General features: G+C 37.2%; 1 protein-coding gene across 1 annotated transcript; it reads left to right on the top strand.

Annotated features, from left to right (window-relative positions):
- On the top strand, positions 1-22,021 carry LOC145768767 (baculoviral IAP repeat-containing protein 3-like). The gene is made up of 13 exons (XM_082580356.1): positions 1-1,481; positions 3,185-3,377; positions 4,424-4,588; positions 8,675-9,068; positions 9,724-9,913; positions 10,140-10,365; positions 11,280-11,419; positions 15,301-15,440; positions 15,913-16,023; positions 19,242-19,388; positions 19,886-20,032; positions 20,230-20,394; positions 21,148-22,021. Exons 1-13 carry the CDS (start codon positions 569-571, stop codon positions 21,289-21,291), a joined length of 3,075 nt encoding a protein of 1,024 aa, XP_082436482.1. The 5' UTR covers positions 1-568; the 3' UTR covers positions 21,292-22,021.
- Positions 22,022-26,138: the final 4,117 nt, after the last annotated feature.

The following is a 26,138-nucleotide window of genomic DNA, read 5'->3' as shown; positions in this document are numbered from 1 at the left end:
TTGATCCAGAAAGTTTGTGTAGTGCCTGTTTTGACAAAATACAGTATAATACAACTAAAGTTCAAAACAAGAGACAGCCAAAAGCAGTAAAATATACAAATCATCATATAATGGCTAGAATGGAAGCTACACCGTTGTGGTTGCAAATCGCAACTGCTCACTGCACTAGTGAGTGCTCACTGCTCAGCCTTCTGGTAATAGCCGGGAAGAATGCCCCTTTCTTCACAATCATCAAATAAGTTGCTCTACAAAGCACACATAAAAATGGACAAATTATGACTACTAAATCTGCTTATTTTTTTGTTTATGGGTAGGCTATGTTATGCAGTTGAAGAAAGTACAATTTTGGAAGCTTCAGCTTGAGGGACGCAAAAGAAAACATAGCCTCAGACTAGGCTATGGTTCCCTGTTCGGTAACTATGGTCAGTGTTTTTATTGTATAAGTTATGATTCCTATGTGAAGCAGGTTTTGCCACTCTTACTGTGGAACTTGCTTGTTATTATGCACATGCTGTAAGTGTTATTTGTTTCTATACAGGCTGAGAACGCATAATACAAACTAAAAAAAATGGAATACCTAGAAAACTGTCCTGTGGGAAAGATGGTTGCACTTGAATTGTTTATTGCATTTGACCATTTAAAAAGAGTTGTGTTTATGATTTCTTTCATCATCATAGCTATATCATTTGTGAACATATCATTGAAAAGCCAAACTTATCAGTTGATGAATTACTGCAACAAACTTGAACCTTCTACTGTTAAAAATAAAATTAAAGACTTAGTTCCCATACAATTGGGTACTTCCTATACAAGAGTGTATAATCTTTATGAAACTATAAACCTACTTCATGGAATGATGAGGTATGGGAAAACTATACAAGACTTTGTCAACTGCATAGTCACATATTTTGACATAAAAAGACATTATAAAGATCCAAACATGCATAATTTATCATATGCATCTCTACATAAATGCCAACACCAACTATCAAGCGAACATGCATTTCCATATAAATACCGAAACCAACTATCAAGTGAAAGTTGTACTCATTTAAGACCACATCACTCTGAAAAAAATGAAAGATTATATATAATCAAATCTGTAATTACCTACAAGATTTTTAGCCTGCCACCGGAATTGAAAAAATTGGAATACTTTGCAGTTATTGCACCTACTACTACTCTTTATGTACTTTTCATCTACGGTGTTCATGAACAAAGGCACAGAAGATGCATATGTGAAACAGATTGTTCAACAAAATCAGTTGCAGATGTTAATGCTGCAAAAGATAAACAAGGAAAAGGAGATTTATTTAACAATGAAAACAACTTTTTGTTGGGTGTTGCACTTTCACCATGTCATGCAAAAGACAAAGACAGTGAAGCAGATGTTCAACAAGTTGTATGTTTTGTTGAAGATTTGGAGATTTCATCAATTAAAAATCTTGGTCCTCCTGTTCAGTTACCTCCAAATATTCAAGGTGAAACATGTCATTATCAAGTATGCGATGAAGAAGTCAAACACCATTTTTTATGGTGTTTGACTTTTCCATTTACAGATCTAAGATTGTAAAGGCTTGAATTGAATATTACAGTAGCCTAGCTTTGTATTTGGTAGATTTCGATCACCACTTAGAACGAAATTTTATATGTGTGTAAGTACTTTAAATAGAAACTGTGGAATTGAAAACTTTTCAATCACACTACCGTATTCGTATATACTTATTTGTATATATAATTTGTATGAAGAAATTGGTAATTTGCTAATATGTGATAAATATAGTATACAGACGAAATCGGTTAATCGAATCACCTATTTGCCAGACGTTTTGATACGATTATACGATTGATTCGTTTAACCAATTTACTAAAAAAAAAGGTTTATTGTGAATGGGCGTTACTGTTGGGAAGATGTCTGTGCTGACTAGGCTGCAACGCACATTACAACTGATGCTTCCTACAACTGTTTACAATTCTGGTTAAACTTTAAAGAGTTTACTAGTTCTGTGATTACATAACACTATGCTGTATCTTCCAGCTAGCAAAACTGGTCCTTTTTACATTGATTTATTATCTGCAGACGTTAAAACAATGTAAAAAAAGACTAGCTTTGCTGACTTGGCTGAGCAGGTATGATCAAAGCATTTTTCTGCAAACTGCGGCAATCGGACTTCTTTTAATCTCACCGATCTCTGTGACGTCACAACGCGAACTTTGACGTTGACGTTTTTGATTCAAGCGTGCTATTTTTAGCTCGTACCAGCTGTGTAGTTTTGAGTATGGAACGTGGCCTACGAAAATAGTGGTATGATAGAAAAACACGGCTCACACACATTGTTTTGAAATCGCAAAGTTTTTTTTTCAAGTCTTTTGCGCTGTCTGGTAAAATAATTAATTTGCAATGTTCTTCAACTGAACGAAACTGCACAAATGAAATTATGCACTGCATTTCACAACAGTAGGCTACTTTTTTTCAGCAATTTAAAAAAAATTCTACAAAGTTTTCTGGTAAAAACTTTTGGACATGCTTTCCAACACTTTCCTCTTAAGCCGAAATAATTTGTCCATGTCCATTCCTTGGAAGGCCAGTCGCCGGACGGATGACATCAAAAGCATTTAAACTTCTTGAGTGTGATTATTCCTTTTGTGTGCTCTTCTGTTTTAATGAAGCCCAGCTGTGCGAAAATTGGTTCTTTGCAGTGCGATGTCTAGCACATAAGATTATGGCCTGGGATTACAGACACTTGTCTTTGTTTTGAGCGCATGCCTCTGTCTCACCTTTGCTTCATTTCGCCTTTGAACATTGCAGACAATAATGCGAAGCAAAAAAGAGACATTCTCTTTTCGCTAACGGGTATAATTATACGATTAAATGAATGAAGTATGCAAACTAGAAGCAAATCCTGATGCTTTTATCCGACGTATTCTTTTAAGCGGTATGCGCTTAACCGATGTTTTTACTTAACATCAGATTGGATTTGGTTTGGGATTTCAGGTTTTGATTCAGATAAACGATTGATACGTTTAAGCAGTATATTATTAACCAATTTTGTCTGTATCTGTACTTCACAAGTTAAGTTGTGTTTGTATGTGTTTTTGTATTGCTCACAAGGTTGGGCACCTATATTGCAATTGCACTTTTTAAATACAACCACAAACAATGTTATGCATGCACACTGCACAGGTGACACAAAGAGAGAATCTTTCAGATTGACGACCTTTCAAAGTTTCCCAACATCTCTTTTTGTGAATGTTTCTTGGTTGGCAAATGCTGGGTTTTTCTATACTGGACATGATGATGTTGTTCAATGTTTTTCCTGTCTCAATACAGTATCTTCGCAAGCATCTGAAAATCCATTTGATCCCATTATGCACATGTTGGTTCAAATATTTTGTTATATAATATTTATATAATATAGATTAGTTCAAACTGCTTGCAGAATTGTATCTTTGCATAGATTATGCAATATTTTTATTACTAACTGATGTGAAGGGTCTGCTACTATTCGGTGAGAGCCTTTTCGGTGAGAGCCCTATTCGGTGATTTTTTTTGAAATTTTTGTTGAAAATTATCGGGTACCGTAGCCTAATTATCATTGCCGCTTTTACATCTTTTAACGTCGCTAAACGTTGAAATAAGACCCTAACCGTAACCCCTAAACCCATAACTCCTAAACCCTTACCCCTAAACCCCTACCCTTAACTCCTAACCCTATAACGGCAATGATAATTACGCTACGGTACCCAATAATTAAAAAAAAATGACCGAATAGGGCTCTCACCGAAAAAGGCTCTCACCGAATAGGGAACTCACCGAATCGGACTCACTGAAATGGGCCATTTCGTGATGTGAACACCTGAAAGCAGTGAAAAATGCAGAAATTTAAGCTAGTTGACACTTGAATCATCTTTCATTTTTTTGAACCATAGGCATACAAAGCCGAGCAACGTGATCAAGTTTAACATATTCATTATTCAAGTTATATCACGTTTCTCAGCTTCGTATGCCTATTGTTCAACAAGACAAACTCTAACTTATCATAAGCTCTATCAGTTAATTTTTGTTGGTCATGTAGAACAGCCCTCACAGTTATTATTGGATAAAAATAGGTCAAAATATTCGGAAATCTTTTTATGATGTTGTATATATATGTTGGGTACCTCATAGTTCTTCTGACATTCGGATCCAAAGCACTGGTTTTATTAAAACAACTACATCAATTAAATATATTTGACATACCGTAGCTTTCAGTTTTCCATTCCTAATTAAAAATATCATGATTACTGATCAGCCACTGCTGTCAGATGGTCTCCGCTCCGCATATGTTTCCTCTGCATTCTGTCATTTTCTGTTTTCATCCAGGTGATTTCAATCGTTTCCCAATGTCATGCTGCCATTGTTATCAAACTTACATACATTCAGGTCAAGGTGTGCCTTTCAAGAACTTAGAAGAGGCTGCGGTAATGTACCAATTGATCAAAGTCTTCCATCCTTTGATTCTGGATATGGAAGTTACCCAAGCAGTGGCTTCAATTCAACTCCAGCTGGAGAAGTTTTGATGAAAGCAGACTCTGGTTTTCATTCCCAGTTAGTACTTCCTTGTAGATGTATCAAAAGTAGACCACGCTGCAAAAGTGATTTTGTTTTGTACGGGTTTAGTTTTTAAACTGTGCAACTATCTTCACATTTCATCTACCGGTATATAATATGTTTGGCTGTAGTGTGTCAATTTCTTGCTTGAAAGTCAGCGGTACTGAATGACGAGACTTTGTAAATAAAGTTAGTTATAGGCATACGAAGCCGAGCAACGTTATCAAGTTTAACATATTTAAAGACTATTTAAAGATAATTCGCACCTTGCCTTTCTACCATGTCATGTGATCTGTTTAACACCTTTTGATGCAGTTAACTTTGATTCTCGTGGAGCCTATCGTTGAGTTTGAGCTAGTCAGAAGTACTGTGCAGTTTTTGTTTTTTCTTGTTTATAGATTTAGTTAACCATTGTATTTTATTCAGATGTAGTTAAGTTGTATGTATATTATTCCTGAAGAGGACATCTTGTGATGTCGAAAACGTTCGATATTTAATTGTTGCGTAGTTTTGTGTTTTTTTGTAAATATAATAATCTTTAAATATGTTAAACTTGATAACGTTGCTCGGCTTCGTATGCCTATGGTTCAACAAGACAAACTCTCTACCGAAGCTGTATAAAGTTAGTTATCATTTCCAAATCTTGCGCTATAGCTTGTGCCGTGTAGTCATCATAAGCATGAAGGGACTTTCTGATTTGAGGCCAAATGAAGAGTCTTAATCTATATTTAACTCAGGGATATCTACCGCCAATCACGACACAACCAGGGCGGTAGTTGGTACCGCGTTAAACGTGTGTTCTTTTTAAAATTGTGGAAAGTTTTGTTGTGTAGCTGGTACAGTCAGCTACAGAAGACATGTAGCAAATGTTATGTAGTGCAGATTTAAATAATACTTGTTTGAAAAGACAGTTGAGACTTAAAAGGTGACCTGTTTTTTTTTAAACGAGGCCTTTGCAGTTGTCTAGGTTTAAAGCAAGTATATGGGTATTTGAATTAACAAGTAATTACGAGCATTCGGTGAATATCCGTGTCTGATGATAATAGAGCAATGCAGGTTATCGTAACAAGGTTTATTGAGTTACTATCGATGCCAATGATCATTTTACGATAAGCAGAAGCCCTTCTATTGTCAGATGTAATAAAAGCCTTCGTATATCTGTTCAAATTCTGCATAGAAAACTGTTTTTACACATCAGTTTATTGCAGCCTAGATAAGTGGAGCCACTGTCTCATGTATAACTGCTGATATACAGTACATACTGTATGTACTGTCATATGTGCGTATATGTAGGGGGTATGTTAAAATTAAAAAAATCTCAGTACCCCCCAAAATTGTGCCACTGGGTGTAAAAAAATATATTATGAAAAAATTTTTGGGTTGCCCCTCCGGGAACTCCCCGCTACCGAGGGGTCTAACGAGCGATTTCGAAAATGCATGGGATTTGACACTTAACTTTTGAACCGGTGGTCATAGAAAGCTCGGACTAGTCTCGAAAGTTTCGTCTTGAAAAGTTAAGATAAGAATGTAACAGTTTCGGAAGTGTCAGGTGTATAGTTTGGCCCGTACAAGCCCAATTTGGCCCAAAATGACCCATTTAGCCTACCGCGATAGTACAAAATCGAAAATTTGGCAATAATTGGCCTTAATGAGTTGGCAATGGGCCTAAAATTTTTGATTAATAAGCTATGGTGTAATATTTTTATTTTTTTGTAATATTTGGGTTGTAATATTTTTTCATGAGTCATATATGCCCGATTGCCCGACTTGACTATGCTTCAGGCACATCATTTCCTGCAAACATCAGAGTGTGTTACTTCTTTTTCGTCAATTGATATGTTCAAATCGACATTGCCTAAACCAATAATTCTCAGCTCAATCGATGTTTGCTTGCAAGAACACTGTAACGAAGTTAAGAGCTTGCTTGCTCTATTCCTTCAATCTTTTGCAAAAGGCTTGGCAACTCAAAAAGGGTCTCTGTTTGGTTTTGGTCCTGCTGCAAATGAGGACACAGGGTCGCTGTTGAAAATTGGATCGGCAAGTGATGATGTCCTACAGAAACTGGATAGTCTGCCAGTCCACAACCTGGGTGAAGAACGTAGTGTCGGATTAGCAAACTACAAGAAAAATATTTATGGTAAAAGAAATCTTGATACAGTCTCCAGAAGCGTAGTTCTCAATAAAAGCACGGATTTACTTGAAAATATTCAGAAGATTGACAAAAAGAAATGGGAAAAACCAGTACAGAAATAAGACAGCAAAGAAATTAGACTGCAATGGAATGAAAAGATTAAAGCTTATGAAGAAAAAGGTTACTCTAAAAAAGAAGCTCTTAATATCAGAGCAGAGCAAAGTGAACTTGCTGATTTAGATTTCCTAAAAGCGCAAAATCCACCAGGGCCTTTTACCACTTCTGAGGAAGTGAGTGCTTACCTTCAAAGTGATGCTGTAACAGATCACATAAAGAACAAAAGACTTTGCACTGAAGTTCGCTATGCAAAGAAGACATGCCTCTCCCTAAAATCAAGTGCTTCAATATTCCGACTGAAACGAGACTATAAAAATTCCAGATTTGAAGACTATGCCAACAACCTTACCAGCTAGTTAGATAATTCACGTTCATGTGCAACTATAACAATGTCAGACCTCCAAAGTGTACTTTCTGCTATGCATTTGCTTACAGAGGCAAATTCAAGCTCCACATCAAATGAACAGGAATCTGATTTTGCAACACTAGCCTATCAAGTTGGTGAGTTCATAGCTGCCATCTGGATTGAAGGAAGCTAATAACACTGGTACTTTGCTAACATTGTTGAAGTTGTGAATGATGATGCCTTACTACTTAGGCTACATACTTCAAGAAGGTTGGCAACAGTAGAGATGGAGAAATATGGATTTCCCTGAAAATCCTGAACTTCTTATTACTGTGTCATATGTCAGATCTGCCCGAATCAAATGCTGTGTTTCGAATGAAACAGTTCAACTATTGAATGAAGCTCTTGATGAAAAGATAAAAAAACGCTAATTTGATATCTGGAACTACACAATACTTCCATAACATTGGACCTTTGAAACATAACTATTATTATTACTTATTTGCGACAGACAAAGCTGTCCATATCCAAAACAAAACAACAAAATAATACACAAACTGCAAATGCACAAACTATCATTTATAATTACATAGCATCCTGTTCTTATTATTTTATCAGTATATATACAGTATACATATAATACTGAATATATATATACTGGTAGAATATGTCGCATTGGTAACTGACACGTACATATTATATTTATATTCCAAAAGAGCAAACATGGGCAAGAAAATTGAAAATGCTTTATAATGACTGGCTGTATGCTTATACAGTACCGTACTACAATTTTTACGACATTACCCAAAACGTCTCTGATTTTAAACGTAATGACGACATATAATCAATCAATTTTCTACAACTAGACATGCATATGATTCATTTGAAAGTACTAATTCGAATCATAACGTTTTAAACAAAAAATTACCCCGATTTCAAACTTATTAAGGTAAAATTTTGAATTTCATACAATCGCGATAGGCCAAATACGCTGTTTTGGGCCAAAATGGGCCTGTCCATACACCTGACACTTCTGAAACTGTTACATTCCTATCTTAACTTTTCAAAACGAAACTTTTGAGACTGATCCCAGCCTTCTATGTTCAAATTTTAGGTGTCAAATCCCATGTATTTTGACAATCGCTCATAAAACCCCCCGGTAGCGGGGAGTTCCCGAGGGGCAATCCAAAATTTTTTTCATAATATATATGTTTTTTTACTCCCAGTGGCATAATTTTGGGGGGTACTCAGAGTTTGTACTCAAAATTCGTCTTTTAACATACCCCCCTAGTATATGTAGAAGCTTTTTAAAGAAGCTCACTTGTCACAATGTCACAAGCTTTATCATGTAACAAAGCCAAGGAGAAACGTTTTACAGCAATTAATACGTTGCCATTTTAATTTGTGACACTGCTCTGTTTTTTAAAAAAAATTAATCAATTGCTTTATTGAATTTTATGTGAATTAAACTTTTAATGTTTTGTTTCAGAACTTACCAATCGGCACAACCAAGCAATGCTCCTGTCACTACCCCAATACCTCCACCCCCACATGAAATTAACCAGCAACTGGCTGCCATTCATGATCCTTCTCATAAACAACTTTTACAAGGATTAACCTTGTCTCGAGAAAATGATCGTTATATTACTTTCCGGAATTGGGAAACAAGTTCTCAGAAACCCCGTCCTCGCGCTTTGGCAAAAACAGGTTTTTTCTATCTTGGAAACCTGGACAGGACACAGTGCTTTTCATGCGGTGGTGTCTTGAGGAACTGGGGTTCCAATGATAACCCTGGAGCTCAGCATTTACGACATTTTTCTCATTGTGACATGGCTCAAGGACGATCAAGAAGCAATGTTCCCGATACTTCATTTCAGCCTCAAGTAATTTACGCTTTTTCTTGTTTGTATCATAACCGACACGTGTTTTGATAAACTAGAGATCCTCTGTTTCTCGATTTTTCCAGCTATGTCTTTGTTAGCTGATTGATTTACTTTGTTGAAAATTAGATAGAAACGTAATTCGTTTAGGCTACGTCAATTCACGTTTTAACTACCATCGATATTTGATGTCTTACATTACCATGAAATTTTCCTTCTTACGTCATTTCAACGTCACCAGACAATAAGGTGTTGTTAAAACAACCTTTCCTGGCTAGGTGACCCTTAAAGTTCAGTGATGACTTTTCATTTTCAGTTCAAAGCTAATTATGTAATTTTGGTGCCATCAACAGTACATAATGAAATACTATTCAACCGATAATTACAACAAAATTTTCTGCTTAAAAAGTAGACAGTTTAGACAAATTTTGCAGCAATAAACATTTTATTTTCGTGCATGCTTCACTGTTTGGTTATTCATTGTAAAAAAAAACTCTTGTTCAAAAAGGTCATGTGGCCTACAAAATTCAGTATACACAATTTCTCAAGGATTTTAAAACTAAACAAGAACCTTTTGATGCGGATTCAGTCATCTAACTACTTGGCATCCTCAAGTGACAAAGACTTGACTATCAGTTGGAAACATTGTATATTCCAGGGTCAAAGTTCTGTGTTACCTCATCTATTAACGGAGGAAGAACAGCAATGTTTTCGGGAAATGTTTCCTTGTCTGACTCCTGCAAATCCTCGCATGCGGTATATGCGAGATCGTGTACAAACTTTCCGTAATTGGACTTTCACACGTGTTACTCCCAATGTGATAGCTGCAGCTGGATTCTTCTCTTTGGGTATTGTTCTGTCAATACTATTCAATTCATGCTAACTTTTCCCTTTGCAGTGCATTATAGTAGCGGCGAGATTTTAATACCAACCTAAAAAGTAGAAAAATGACTTTCACGTGATCTGGCGTCCACACAATCTTGCGGTTACAAAACTTGAATTTGCATTCCAGAGCGCAGCAGCATGCCGATTGGCTTTTTGTTGAACATTCAAATTTATCTTGGTTGATTCCAGGCGTTCGCGATAGAACCAAATGCTTTTACTGCAATGGGGGTCTTCAAAACTGGCGTTTTTATGATGACCCGTGGAAAGAGCACGCGAAATGGTACCCCACATGCGACTACCTGCTTCGCTGTAAAGGTCCAGACTTTGTTCATTCTGTTACTGCTATGTTTCCTGATCTTGATAGACCTGTTCTGCGAGCAATGGGTCAAGATGTTCCACCACCACAACGACACGGGTATGTTTTGCGTTGAAAGCTCATTATTTTGCATTAATTTTATTACCGTTGCCAAACATTGGAAATCATGCCTAAAAGTGAAAGTAACATGAATTGGAGGTTATTAAATGTCATCGTTTGCTTGCATTGACATGAATAGGAGGGATAGTGGCTTTTCTTTTTTAAAGTTGCTTTCATGACTCAATGTGCTTGAAAAGCTGAATCTATTTATAACACGCTTTGCATTTAGTTGCGAACTTTTGGCCATAGAAAGAAGTAACTTAGTTGTCCTCAAGACTTGTATTTACGGTATTGCTTTGCACGAATTGCCGATGATCTGCAGACAGTTTTGTCAAGCCATTTTTGCTTACTCAGCATTTTCGGTTCCTCTTTTTTGAATTGACCAATGTTGTTGTGTTAGCTATCTTGTCGTGTTGCTATCTTGTCGTGTAGCAACAAACTATGGTGCAACTTTTTGTTGGCATAAGTAAGTGTATGACTTGTAATGTATGCAATTGAGTGTGTTGGTGCAATCGGTTCTTTATTCTTAATAATCTGACGCTGTCAGAATTCGGCAATAAGCCGGCTGCAATTACTTGTGAGTAAAAAGCGGAAGCTGCGAATTGCCAAGTGATGGCATCATTTGCACAATGCACAATGCCTCTATGAAAAAAGGAGATTAGCAGAATGCTTGTAAAAAGGCTATCAGATGTCGCAATTTGGTATTTTGTTGCAATTTTTAAAATTCTTGATTTGAATTGAAAGCATCTGTTAAATATAATTGCAATTTCAGCATTACTTAAAAAACTTGCAACATCAAATATTGTAATTAACATTGTAAAAAAATGTAATTCAGTTAGGGACCGTCGATTTTTGTATACATAACCAAAGTATATTACATTCAAAATTTCAAATCATTCGCTCGACCATCTCAGGTTGTCAAATGGCCATGGCGCTGGCGCACCTGTTGTGTCTGCAGCAGCGACAGCAACTGTTAACTCTCAGACGAGCAAAACTGACAAAATGCAACTGTTGAAAGCCTCTTTGGAAACAGACATTGCGAAGACTGTTATTGGTGAGAAAGCAACTCTTTTTGTTTGATGAAGTTTTTATTGCTGCAATTCTTCTGATGTTGTTTTCAAATGTGCATCTTAACGTTTCGACTTCATTTTCTTCTACATGTACATATAAACTACATGAAAATGTCTTAACACATACAATACATACTGAAAATTTTGTATTACAGTCTTATTTATTCTGATCTTCAGTACTGCATGTCTACTCCAGCTGGGGTAGATCTTGTGACAATGCACTAGATCATGTAATTAAGCTACATAAAGAAGTTGTTAGAGTCATGACAATCAGCAACTATGCAGCTCACACATTGCAACTTTTCCATAAACTACAGCTGCTAAATATACAAAAAATTTATAAACTAGAAATAGCAAAATACATGCATAAAGTCCATTTAGATTTATTGCCCTGGAAACAAAATGTGATATCTTCCACCGACTATCGGAATGCCACTCACACAATACTCGCCAATCATACAGTAGTAACTATTTTGTTTCAAGAGTGCGTACTGAATTGGGTCAAAGGCAGTTGTTAGTAGGGGATTCTAAAGTATGGCATGAGGTTCCAGGTGACTTCAAACGTTCAACTTCTTTTTAAAAAAAGTTTAAACTCTGCCTTCTTGATTTAAATGAAGTTGAATAAATATTAACCGTTTTGTATATATAATATACAGTAATTACAGTACATTATACTATTTGCATCATCTCATTGGTATGGATTATTTTTGGTACCCGGACATTTTGCCGAAAGGACATTTTGCTGAATCTACATTTTGCCGAAACTCATGTTTGTGTTATATGTGTCGATATTCTCCACAGTGTGTTTTAGTCTATCGTTCACAACCTTAGTCCTTTCGGCAATTTGTCCATCGGCAAAATGTCTTTCGGCAAAATGTCCTTTCGGCAAAATGTCCGGGTACCAAAAATAATATATTAAACTGTTCTATGTACTGTTCAACAGTTCGTTCTTTTTTACACATTTGGAAACATGTATCTGTATCAGGAAATGCATAATTTTTTTGTGTGTATTGATATAACGTATTTAATGTTATTTTCATCATTTAACACGAGGTGGCTGCTGACTCGATGGCCAGCTGGTCTGTTCGCAGTTTCCTCGTCATAGGGCACACAACAGTTTATGACATATTTTTTATTATTTTTATGTTTGTGTTATATGACAAATAAACTGATGATGATGGTAGTATGTACCAACGTGACATAAACCAATCTATTACACAAACAACTAACCCAGTTTGCATTGCCAATACTGTTTGACAACTCCTGTCATATGAAGTTATAGGCCAGTTGTAATTAGCAATTCTTGCGATTCATGTTGTTTGCACAGCAATACCGTACACTGTTTTTTTTTTGGTATTATGCTGGCTTGCTTGTGTCATGCGATTAAAAACGTTACTTTTCGTCATTTCGAAAACTTGTACCTGTGGCAGTTAAAGCCAAAGCAAAAAAAATTATATCTAATGTTACTTCCAAGTTACGTACTTGTTTGGTTTATTGCTGTTCTGAGCAAGGTTGAAACCTTTTATGTACATTTTGGTTCTTTTCGTGTTGATTGAACGTCATCAGACGTTGAATCAATGTTAAAAGTACTAATTTTGCTATGTGGGAAATAACCACAAGCTTTTATCAAAATGTTTGAAGCTGAAAACGTGATCTATCCATTCCTCTTTTAAAAAGAAAAAAAAATGCACCAAATGTAAATAATTATTTAATAAAACTACCATTCAACGTTTTATAGGCAGAGAAAACTTTTTTCTCTCCACATTGAGAAATTTCAAGTCTGACTACTTAGCAGAGGTGGGCACCCGCTACTTTTAAAGTAGCGCGCTACCCGCTACCGCTACTTTGGCCAAAGTAGCGCGCGCTACCGCTACCCGCTACCAATTTACAAAAGTAGCGCGCTACCCGCTACCGCTACTCGGGCTAAAGTAGCGCGCGCTACCGCTACTTCTTCCGCTACTTTTGTCTAAAATGACACTAGGAAACACTCAAGTCTCTAGTGACGCAAAAATGACCTTGAAAACGAATGTTATCATTCGTTTACGCTGTCATTTTGACGTCGTTATAGAAAACACATTCTAAGGGAAATTTCTTGTTACCCATCTTTCAAAAATACGAGCATTTCAAAATGAGAGTCACTAAGTCCTACCCGCACTTTCGCTTAAGCACATCTTTTCCAACAGAGAAAAGTCTCTCCACCGCAGCACTGGAAGGAATGGGGGTGTTGTATTTAATGAACAGATGTTTTAACTCGGTATTCGAAAAGCTCAAGGACTTGCTCTTGTCCGAAAAAAAGGCGTCCACAATTATTGTTGCTTCCTTCTGCACCAACGTTTCACGGGATGGCGCAAACACTCCAAAAATACATTCTCGAGTCATGACTGGTGTTGGTGTCACTCTTCTCGGTATCTACCTGGCTTGATGTCTCCCGCAACAGTCGAATTGCATCTGTCTTGACTTTTTCTCGCAGTGCGTCAGCATCATCCGTGGAAACGTAGTGCAGAAATTGTAGCCACGACGTCTTGAAGGAGGGATGAAGACATGATGCCATAACGCATTTCATGTTGTTGAAGCACTTATTGAATCGTTTCTTCACCACTTCAAGGACTTTCACTTTCAACTCCTCACAGGTCACATGATCACTGATCTCGGTCAACTTCTTCGTGCAAATTGTAATGGTTGGAAGCAAGACTCCGTCATACGCCTTGGACTCTCCCTAGAGAATGTCTAAAGCCTGGCAGATAGGCTTCATCACACGGAGATATTCCCCGAAGAAATTGATGTCAGCTAGAAAAGACCGAAACTTTGCAACCAAGCCGATTATATAGCTGCTTGACCACGCCAGTATTGCAAAAAAATCAAGCATTTTTTTCAATTTAAATTAAAAAGTAGCGGTAGCGGGAGTGCGACTGAAAAAAAGTAGCGCCTCTCCCGCTACCGCTACTCTGGAATAAAAGTAGCGCCGCTACTGCAGCCGCTACTCCAACTAAAAAGTAGCGCCGCTACCGCTACTTTTACCAAAAAAGTAGCGCCGCTAGTAGCGCCGCTACAAAAGTAGCGCGCTACTGCCCACCTCTGCTACTTAGATTGCTGGAAGATGGAGAATGTAAGAATGTAAATAAAACCAAGATTCGAGCACTGTGTTTGGATAACTTTGTTTAAACACTTCAGTACTTTGCAATGGCGCAATCCAACGATCCGTGTTTATGAGATGTGTTGAAATTCACCGACTGTAAACTCCCCTGGCAACACTCTACAATTTGAACATTTACGTTTGACATTCAAACGACTCTTTAATTTTTCTTCACTTCCTCCTTGTTGCTTTGAAGTTTCAGGAATGCAACCGCAACGACTATTGATGGTGACGAATGTTGTTGAGTGACATTTCCTGGTGTGGTGAAATTCTTTTAAACGTTGTTTGGCCCTGAAGCTATTGCAAGCATTTTGTTTTGAATTATTTATTGACTTAATTCTCAATAGCTAGTCCTCTCCTGTATTTTGACAACCCTGGAAGTGTGTTGTTTCAACCAGTGCGAGGGATCGATTTTTCTTTCTCATTTCTTACCATAATTACCATTATGATTTTCAGTTGATTACCATTTAAAGCTAGGCAATTTAATCATATCATTAGGTCCTCTGCTTAGATCATGAGCTTTCTTAGGCTTGAAGAGTGAGTTCTCGTCTCAGCAATACAGGACTGTCGAATTCATGGCTTTCTAAACATGTTTTCTTAGGTGTTGTCGAACCTCTTCTTCTGTGTGCAAATGTTAACGTCAAGATTCCCAGATTGAAAACCAATCGCTACTTCTTTAAAGACCAACTCAACTGTCCTTAATTCATATATTCAACTGTTTGTTTCATTCAGGCATGGGGTACGACTTGTCATCAGTGAAAGAAGTTAACAAGCGACGAATCGCGGAACACGGTCAGGCTTATCAAAAAGCTGTTGAATTACTTGAGGCTGTTATGGCATATGACGATGAAGTGCCTATGGATACCGACGAAGTAAGTAATCTCGTACGTCATAAAATAAAGCTTTTATTTCTACGAGGCTTAAATTGAACGTGGTTCTGTGCTCGTTTGACAAACGTAAAGGTAACAAACGAAATAACTTATTGTTTTCGTTCTTTTTTTTACATTGATTCAACATCTGTGGACGTTGAATCAATGTAAAAAGCGTTTGATTTGCTGTCTGGGTCGGCCTACGACATTCCAGTTCCTTTCTTTGTCTGGCTCTCTTATGTGATTGATGTATTGCCTATCGGCAGCAGCTCATCCTGGTATCCACCTGGTTTGAATTATATAGGCCGTCAAACGCCATAGTCAAGCCTGCATTTTGCTTTTATCGTTTCATATCAAGGAAAGGCAAAACACATAAAATTTCTTTGGTAATGTATTATTCAACCTTATTATAGTTCTGACTTACATCAAGGCTTCATTTCCTTTCCGTACATAACCTGCATTTGTTTTTTTGTAGGCAACTGAACTCAAGAACAAACAATCCTTAAAACCTGCTTTGCATCAATCCAATCAGTTGTCGGTATCATCATCTTTTCATGACCCACTTGATGTGCTATCATCGCTATCTGTAAGTAACCATCCTCTGGTCATATATTAGAAGTTTTTCGTTGTCCTTGGCAATGTATAAAGTCTATCTTGATAAATACCAGCAGCTGATTACTATTCGAGAATAAGTATTTCAATCATGGTTCTCTTGCGCGCCTTGTTTTTATACCATGTTTTCATTACTGTGCTTTGTATTCACACACCCAGCAAACGTTGTTATACATGGCACAACAACTCACGTCTAAAGCCTGCCTGTGAGTAAGCCTTCCGAAAATAACCCAAGCAAATTCAATGGTTGATTGACTAAACACTATCGCACTTAAATCCATCCGTATACCTAAACTAAGTTAACCCTAGGGTTACTTCTGTGAATCTGTGCTTCGTGCATTTGCTAGTAATACTAAGCTGGCCGTCCAATCAGTTGAGGGTGTGGTAACTAGACATCTAGTGTATATATATATAAAGAAAAACTGTCAATACCCGGCGTGTTTTCTTGAACAGTAGATCTATGATTATGGTGTGATTTGACCGCTTGATCTTTGCCGATTCGAATTCGGATTTTGATGACTCCGAGTAATGTCACAGTCAGCAAATCAACCGTTTCTTTACATTGCTTGAACATATATAGACTGTTTGCAATTGTGGCTTGTTTGTTTGGTTTGTCTCGTTCAATATAAGGTGATCGACATATGGTCACTATTGCAACATTGTCGTTTGTATTCAGTTTTTTAAAAATTGCATGTCAAATATTGACTTAAAGTGTGTATCGTACGATGGCGTCTGAGTATTGCTACATGATCTTACTAACCTCACTACCTATCGCAAATCGATCAACTTCTATTTGCAACCAGGGGCTGATTGAACAAACAGCTGAGCTACACAACAACAATTAACATTATAACAAACAAAAATATAAGATAGCAAACGTTTTCGATTATGCATATAGTCCATATCCACTAGAGTGGTTCAAAAAAATACAATTTTCTAGGAATCTTCCTCCACAAGGCTTAAAATGTGCCATTTCCCCATAAAAGTGCCCTTGCAAAAAATTAGACTGATTGGAGGTCGTTTAAAGGTCAATCAGATTTTCACTTTTTTACCACATGATGCATGAAAACAGCATTTTTTTCAATGTTCTTTTGTTCAAAGATATTCAAAGGCAAAACTTTCGTATTCAGAATATTTTGCATTCCAGAGTAATAGTTGTGCTTGCAGTAACATATTTGACAGGATAGTCACCTGCATAAAACTAGGCTCACTGTTTTGAAAATGCCAACCACAAGAAGCTCACCAGAAGTTTGGCTACTTGGAAAGCCTACGCGGGAACTTTTGGGTTCTGGTCTCCCCACGAATGGTGCTATACTACGCAAGTTTATGTTTCACCACCGGGATGGAGGATTGACAATTGTTGACAGTGCAAGACAAACCATAGATGCTGTGGAAAATGCAAATATCCCGACTCAACGTGTGGACTCAGGTATACGGAAACTTCGAAAGATTCACAAAAAATGCATGGAATTGAAAGTTAACCACAAGCGTGTTCAAATCACTAAAGTTATTTGATCTGCTGTGCACAAATGGTAACAAAGAAGCAGGAGCCTTCCTTGCCAAACCCCCCAGCCTCTGGGCATCAGATCCTGCATACAATAAATTTAAAGCCAGTGTTAGTCTCCTAAAAGTTGTTAATGACACAGCCGAGCGATAAATTGCACTAATTCACTTCAGTCCTACAATTCAGCTTTAACCAAAGATGAGACTCAGAACAGTACCTACAGTACTGCAGTTCGTAAGCACCCACAGGAAAAGATTTACGGTGCCAACCAAAGTAACCCTCAATCTCAACAAAGCCTGAAATGAGACTGAGACGAAAACAGTGGCCGAATGTCGTATCTGATTTAACACCACAATCTTTGACGCTAACATTGTATTTTAATTCATTTATTGTGACATTCATGTCTCTTTGTGATGAAAGGAAAGTTGTATATATCACTTGTGTTTAAACTTATTTAACCTACGAAAATGATTGAAGTGATGACTGATGAAACTACCGCCTGTTTCGAGTGAATATTTTTCAATAATAATGGTAGATGCCGAATTGCCGATATTTTAGTATGGAAATAAGATTTTTGCTTTGTTGGCTGTTAAGTTAATAAATATTGATTACATACACACTAAGTTCAATCCTGCATCATACAAAGTCTAGCTCATTCTCTTGTGTGGTTTTCAAGATAATAGGGGGCATTTTCCCTTCTGTGAGTCTTGCACACAATATCGGCCTGTGTGCTATAGGGTTTGACATAGGCAGAATGTGGTAAAAAAGTGAAAATCTGATTGACCTTTAAACGACCTCCAATCAGTCTAATTTTTTGCAAGGGCACTTTTATAGGGAAATGGCACATTTTAAGCCTTGTGGAGGAAGATTCCTAGAAAATTGTATTTTTTTGAACCACTCTAATATCCAGCCTTTGAAAGAAAAATAATTTTACGTGTATAAGAAATACTAGAAAAACATACAATATAACAACTAAAATATGGTCTACCTCTAATCCAAGCATTGAGAAAATGCTTATCCTGCTCACATACGAAATGATTGCGCAGCACAACTGGTCAAGTATTTGATTTGAGGAAGTGGTTAGTTTGCCTGTCCACGACCTAAGTTGGTTTACTGGTTCAAATGTAAGTCAGACTTACACTTAGAGCATGTTAGACTGCGAAGAGTTTGCATTAAAAAATAATCAGTGGCACCTTTGATTTGAGAAGAATCTGCGGCATTCATGTCTTACGGCATTCGGACCGCAGCATGAGGACTTGCTTCATTAGTTCACGCTTATGCCACTCCGACAACTACATAATAGTCTGGGATTTTTTCTAAAATTGAGTACATCCGCTTCATGTTCTGAAGCTCACATCTACAAGCGTTATATGCATCACTTTTTGTTTATTGTTCACCATTGTATGCAAATAGGAAAATGATAATATTAACGTGTCACTTCGATATGGTTGTGCAAATAGTTCCTCCGTTTACGGCCTACGAAATAGAGAAAAGAGTCTGTGTGTCTTGGGCGACGGAACCAAAGATTTCTTTCAGAAAGTGACGTTTTGCGCACGAGAGTTCCTCTTGTTTTACAAACAGTGGCCTACTTCAAGGACATGATGATACACTTGACGCGCATCATTCAAGCACCACTTTGAAATTTTGTTTTGGTTTTTTTATGATTTTATAAGTCCGATTTTTTACAGCTTGACACAAGAGATACACCAATCGCTGCTACAGAGCCTTCCACACTTGTTCCTATACATTTACGCAACGGACATGCGTCGCCTGTAAACAGTAACATGAACTTACCAAGTAGCAGCAGTCAATGGAACCGTGATTCTAACATAGAGGTAAATATTTTATATTTTGTGCTGGTTTCAATCCAGAGGTTCCCGTCGAGCACTAATTTACCGTTCATAGATAAATTCATTGAACTGTGGGAGGTAAACTGCCATAAATGTACAGATTTTAATACAAAAATATTTGGCTGGAATTTACCAGCTACATAAGGGAATGTGGTAACCATAGTTAAGACTCAATTTTAGTACTCAGCTTTGGCAACGTCTGTTTTAGAAAGGCATTGTCCACGGTGTGTTAGAAATTTAAAACGTTAACAACAGAGGATACGTTACGTTTTTGTAGGGAAAAACCACGATCGCGAGGCTAAAATAAAACAAGAAAAGATGTAATTGAAACATAAAGAGTGACATGTTGCGCACGAGGGCTTGTCTTATGCTACAAACAGTAGCTTTCATCAGGAATATTATAATACATTTGGCATGATTCATAAAAACACTACTTTGGGGGCTTTTTAACTGCTAAGAGTCAAGTCCGTTTTTTTTAACAGAATAACACGAGAAATGAGCCAAGTACTGCAGCAGAGGCTTCCACACTTGTTCCCACACAATTACGTAACGGACATGCGTCGCCTGTGAACAGTAGCATGAACTCAGCTAGAAGCAGCAGTCAATGGAACCACGAATCTAACATGGAGGTGAATTCGGTTTTCAATGACTTTTGTTCGATTGCAATCCAATTGATAACTATTGGTGCTATTTTCATTAATGCATATGCCTAGATGTTGTACGCTATGGTTGAGTTGCATTAACCTTTTGTTCAGTAGTCGTGTCGTCATTTTTGTATGGCTATCATCTTACGTGTTATCATCATTTCTGTGATGCCTATCTTCAGAGTGAACCTCGAGATGCCGCAGATGCGTCACCTGCTTCTGGGATGCTGTCGTCATCTCTAAACGGCGGTGATACCACCCTTGCTTCCACAAAGATCAAAGATGCAGGGAGTCAACACAAGCTTGAGAGTAAATTTGAAGATTTGTTGGACGAACAGCTATGCAAAGTAAGTTTTGTCTGATAATATAATATAAAAAACATTTATGCAGTGGTTATGCACTGTCTTGCATTACCTACGTTTTTCATGCGCACTGTAGTGAGTAGTTTGAAGATTATAAGTACTTACCGTAATCGAAGTTACGACCGTTTATCAAATCATACTTTTGTAGAGTTTTTCTTACTGAGGTAATCGTAATTTAAAATAAGTTGTTTTCTTTTCGGTATGCAGTTGTAATTTATTAAGTTGTGATGGCATCTGCAATGATTTAACAAAACTCTTTTAACTCAAAATCGTTTAACTCAGTGGTTCTCAACCTTTTTACTGACACGCCTCATTTTAGCAATAATCATATGCTTTGCGCCCCCTTCAATTTTGAACACATTAATAGCAATTTTGTTTTTGTTGATTTGTTAATCACGGTATATATTATTGAGATACCGATGAAATTTCTTAGAAACTAAAATTTTAATGAGAGGATTAACTCCAGAAATTGCGTAACGGAACGTCTTCAACTCAGCCTGTCCTTGGTCTTGGCAGAAACTTCTGTAGAACATGTAGATTGTAGCTTTCCAAAGACGTGTGGATCCGAGCACTGTTAGTATTTGAATATCTTGAGTTGAGACAAGAAGCAAACAGAAAGTTGATGTTGAATAACTAATTCCGAGAATCCGTATGTATGCAATGCATGCTGCTCAATGTGACTTTGAATGATATAAACTATAATAAATAGCAATAATAATTGTGTTAATACTTTCTTAGGTTTGTTTGGACAGAAACAAAGAGGTTTTATTTTTTCCTTGCAATCACCTGTGTTGTTGCATGGAATGTTCAGTTGCTTTGCGCAACTGCCCCATGTGCCGGACTAAAATCGAAAAGGGAATGCGAATTTATACAACCAATTGAAATCGAACTGGATCATCCAGCGACAAAGAGCTGAAACAAGTTTTTGAACACGAAGATGTTGCGTAATTATAAATGGACAAAGCCTCCCACGACGATGGTTTTCAAATTTCTAATTATTCAACCTGATTCATGAGTTATTTTTGGTATCAAATACCAGTCTGTTGCCTGCCATATCATTCATTCTATTTCATGTTGTAACAGTGAAGAGTTCTGAACTCATCGCACTATTACTGCTTCATCTATCGGTTGAAAGTCAATTTACAACGTTTACGTTTACATAAGATGTTCTGAGATGTCAATTTTCATATTTGTCAATTGTTAAAGTTTAAACAAGCAATGCTAAACTTAACCATTAAAGCAGGGGTGGGCAACGTGCGGGCGCATGCGGCCCTTTTACATTTTTGTGTGGCCCTTCATCTTCCAACTATTTTCATGTTGGAACTTTTGCTCTTTCAGTTTCCTGTTTGAAGTGCGATGTACCCCATAGGCTACACCGCTACACTAAACTAAAGCAGTTGAACTCGAAAGGGAAGCATCTATTACAAAACAATCTTCATTCATAAAGTTTTACTTATGTCACGTTGTTATGGTAAAGAATTGTTTTGCAACAATAATACACTTGTCTGGTATGGTCAAGGGGTAACAGAAATTTGCCACGCAGATTGACTGAGATGTTATATTTCACAGCTGGTTTTGAATGAAGGCTGTTAAGTTGTACTGAGCCGATCCGTATGAGAAAGGCATTATTGGAATTGTAAGACAAAGTTATTTCCGAATTCACAATCGAGGTGTGGGAATTACATCGCACTATAAACGCATTTAGTACCTGGCAACATCAGCGCATAGATCGATCACACGACGACACGGGCTCCTAGGGAGGTGAAAAGTAGACAACACTTACAAAACTGCCGTAGAATTAGTCAGCGTTGTAGCCTAGAAGCTCATTAGTCAGTACAATATAATCTTGTTTGTTTTAGGCTTGTTTTTTTGTGTGCTAATTTACGTATTTCGTTTTATGCTAATTTGTTTTAGACCTATGAAAATATGAATTACTGCTTATTTGATTTGGGCCCTCCTGTGAGCATTACATTTTCCTAACTGGCCCTTGTGTTAAAAAGATTGCCCACCCCTGCATTCAATATCAGCTTTTAATCGTCTGAAAGTCGCATATAACAACTCGTTCAGAATTTTGTTTAAATTGCCTAAAATTTGCGCATTAGTCACATCCAAGTAAACCACAACGTGAACACTTTTTATGCCCTGCTACGGAATAGCATTGCTAGCTTTGTAAATCGGTGTTGCAGCTCTTCTAACTCCTATATCAAAGCGTTAATAACCTCTGAGTGTTTCGCTCGTTCAATGTATTTACAACATTATAACCGTACAATGCTAGTTGTTTGATTTTCAATTATTTTATTTGTATGTGTGTGCTGGCGTGTTTCTATGGACCTCTATCTTCTGGTCTGAACCAAATATATAAATAAATTAAAGTATGTGTAATTGCATATTATTGTATAAAGGACATAAAACAGGTCATGTCTTACAAATGTGCAAATTATAATAAAAAGTTATTGTTTATATTATCATTTTGTTTGCATTTTGTGGTGTTACGTAGTTAGCTGCTGCACACGAATCGACCAATTACATTCCACGCCAATACATTGCACATAATTTTTTTGATTCATTGTAGTATGGTCGTTGTTATTCTTGTGCTCCCAACCTGTGCAGTCTACCAACACTCTAACCAATTTCATTACTTGTCTTCAGTGTGTACTGGATTGTAGAATACAGAATTAATACACATGGTAAGCAAACTGAGAGATGTTTTTTAGAAAAGAAAAAACGCTTATCGATGAATTCATGGCCCATTTGAGGAACCTTTCGTCCAATTTGATGGATGCGTGTAGCCCACCAATAGTTCCGCAATTGCCAAGATAAAGTTACAACAGATTACACTGAAGCTCTGCTTTTATAAACATTTCTACACTGGATTAAATATAGTTGAACAACACGCTTTAGCGGCACGTTATTTTGAAGCGGAATTCGCAAAGTCAATCTCCGTGATAAGCCGCAGCTATTAAATGATGCGCGAACTGTGACGATTGTTTGTGCAATATCTTCAGGGCACCACAATGTTGGGGAAACTTTGAACTACACCAGAAAGTACCAAACACATTGCTGTGATGACAAAAGATGATAACACAGTACGCTTGGGTCCGCTTCTTTCAGCAAATACAATAGTTTCTTCACTATGTCCAAATGTGTACTCACGTTTGTTTTGTTAAGGTAAGCTGTCTCGGGCTCGAAAGCATTGGTAAAACAGTTTTATTGTATCGCTCCCTTTGTAACGCCAAAAAACTCTTTGTTGAACTTTTTTCTTTGTCCGTTTTGTTTACAAAGCCGCTGTTTTGAAAGTTAATTGAACACAAGCCCGCGTCCCCTGAACATCCAAATTGACTCTTCTTGATTGTAGTCCGGCTTGGTTTTGATGGCGCAATACAAACAACACTTAAGCTACGTAAACAAATAAAATTATAAGACTAAACAATGCCAACAGAACACAATATCGAAAGTCACGATACAAATGCAAATACAAACTCAATGTGAACATTTTCATAACCAGAGAGAAGCTAAGCAACCGTTACTCTGAAAGCAGCACGCTACCTCTACCAGTCGATCCAAAGTAACGCATTTCCGTTACTCGGATCATAAGTAGGTCGCGCTCCCTCTACTTGTGTCTTGAGTTGACACTGGAAAGCTCTATTGAAGTACCTTGTGAATTCAAAGTGGTTTTCAAAATGAAAGATATCACATTTCAGTAGGCCTACCCATGGCCACCTGGAGATGCGGCCTGATTTGTCACATTTTGCAGATTTTGATTACAGCTACTGCTAGTGCTTGACTGACATTTTTTGAGAAATTTTTACTTTTTGCAGTTTCCTAATGACAAAAAACTTTTTTGTTGCCTTGGGGAAGCAGTAGCAAATGAGAAAAAGTAAGTTGAAAAACGCAAAATCAGACTGTTATTGAAAATTAACAGTCTGACTAAAATTTACAAAATCAAATTTTCTTTGTTTTTCAACATGTGAGGATGTTAAAACCTATTGTGTCATCTGGGGAAAAGAATACAGAAAGCGTAAAAATCTAATTTTTAGAAAAAATTATTTAAACGTTCGCCCAAAGTTAGAAAAACCTAGAAATTTCTGCAAAATGTGACAAATCAGGCCGTATCTTTAGGTGGCCATGGCCTACCACATTCACTTGCACTACCATTTAAACGTCGTAATGTTTTCACACGTTCCAGAGGCATCTTTTAAAAGGAACTATTCAACTGCAACTTCAAAAATACAAGCGTTTTAAAATTTAAGTCACTGAATCCTGCCCGATTGGGCTTCAGAACGTCTTTTCCGACCGAGAAAAGTCTCCACCGCAACACTGAAACAGGCATGGAGGAACCACGTGAGCCTGGACCCACCTACTTTACTGTCTGGGTGGGCCTGGCCCACCCACTTTTGACAGCCAAATCTCTTTAAAAACGGAAAATCAGAGAGGGAGTTCCAAAAAAGGTCTTCACTCATTTGATACACACTAGTATCTTTGATAGCTCAATGATGAAATCCAATCTTCAAACTTTTCTGTTAACCCCGCTATTGATGGGCAGCACATGTGGGTGTGGTTGCGTGTGATTGGTGGAGCAATCAATCAATACAATTCTCTATGGTTAAAACAATGATATCATTAGCCTACATATGCACGTAGTGTATATGTATGCACCTATGTATGCATGTATGTATATGTATGCACCTACTGTATAATGCTGCAGATTATTACTCCTATGTGGTATTATAGCTGTGTGTGTATTGTTGCCTAAATTTTTGTTTGTGTGCATCGCCATATTTTGTAACTTACAGCGCTATAGAGCAATTTAACAATTTTGTAATTGTTTTGGCCAAATCGGGCCCAAAAATGGAAACTTTTCGCTTGTTGGCACGAAAGACAATCATGAAAACACAATGTATAAACGATTTCAAGAATGCAACAATGTTATGGAGATCTGGGGAGCTTTGCCCCCCAGAAGTTGGTTTGACTTTGACTGCTGCGCCTCTGGACCCGCCTACTTTTAAAATGGTTCCTCCATTCCTGTATACTGATAGGAATGGACTAATAAAACTTTTCTGTTTTTAGTGAACCACCCAGCAAACTGTCCACTTGAAGCGGTTGACTGTCTCTTATCATTAGTCTCGTCCTGTTGCTCAACACAACAAACAGTGTACCAGCCTCATTTTTGTAATCAAATATCGATTTCGCTTTTAAAGCATCTTCAGTTTGATATTGTCAAGAGCAAAATAATAATAAAAATTTTTTCAAAGGTTAAAAGTTTAGATATTATGACGTAACAACCTGTTGCGCCACCATGGAAACAATAAAGCAAATTACTGTATATGATAATTTGCAAAATTATATGATACAGTAATTTGTTTCATTGTTTCCATGGTGGCGCAACATGCATTGTTACGTCATAATATCTAAACTTTTAACCTTTGAAGAATTTTTTATTATTATCTTGCTCTTGACAGTATCAAACTGAAGATGCTTTAAAAGCGAAATCGATATTTGATTACAAAAATGAGGCTGGTACACTGTTTTCTGATAGGAATGGGGATGATAAAGCGACGTTTCAACTCGCTATTGGTGAAGTTTAAAGACTGGCTTCTCTCCGAAAACAAAGGCTCCCTTGTCAATTGTTTCTATCTGTTACACGTAGAGATGTAAATGCAAAAAAAACGAACCGTTTTTTTTTAAGAAAAACGTGTTTTTTTTCAAAAAAAACTTGAGCCAAAAAAAAC

Source organism: Aplidium turbinatum, chromosome 4, assembly GCF_918807975.1.
Source record: "Aplidium turbinatum chromosome 4, kaAplTurb1.1, whole genome shotgun sequence".
Classification (NCBI taxonomy): domain Eukaryota; kingdom Metazoa; phylum Chordata; class Ascidiacea; order Aplousobranchia; family Polyclinidae; genus Aplidium; species Aplidium turbinatum.
Note: the sequence above shows the minus strand (reverse complement) of the source record. Positions and strands in the feature narration are given on the sequence as shown.

Bases quoted from the DNA above. Each gene is read 5' to 3' on its own strand.
- LOC145768767 (XM_082580356.1), top strand. From the start codon at position 569: ATGGAATACCTAGAAAACTGTCCTGTGGGAAAGATGGTTGCACTTGAA. The intron at 4,589-8,674 runs GTTAGTACTTCC...GTTTTGTTTCAG, and splicing joins GACTCTGGTTTTCATTCCCA to AACTTACCAATCGGCACAAC. The intron at 15,441-15,912 runs GTAAGTAATCTC...GTTTTTTTGTAG, and splicing joins TGCCTATGGATACCGACGAA to GCAACTGAACTCAAGAACAA.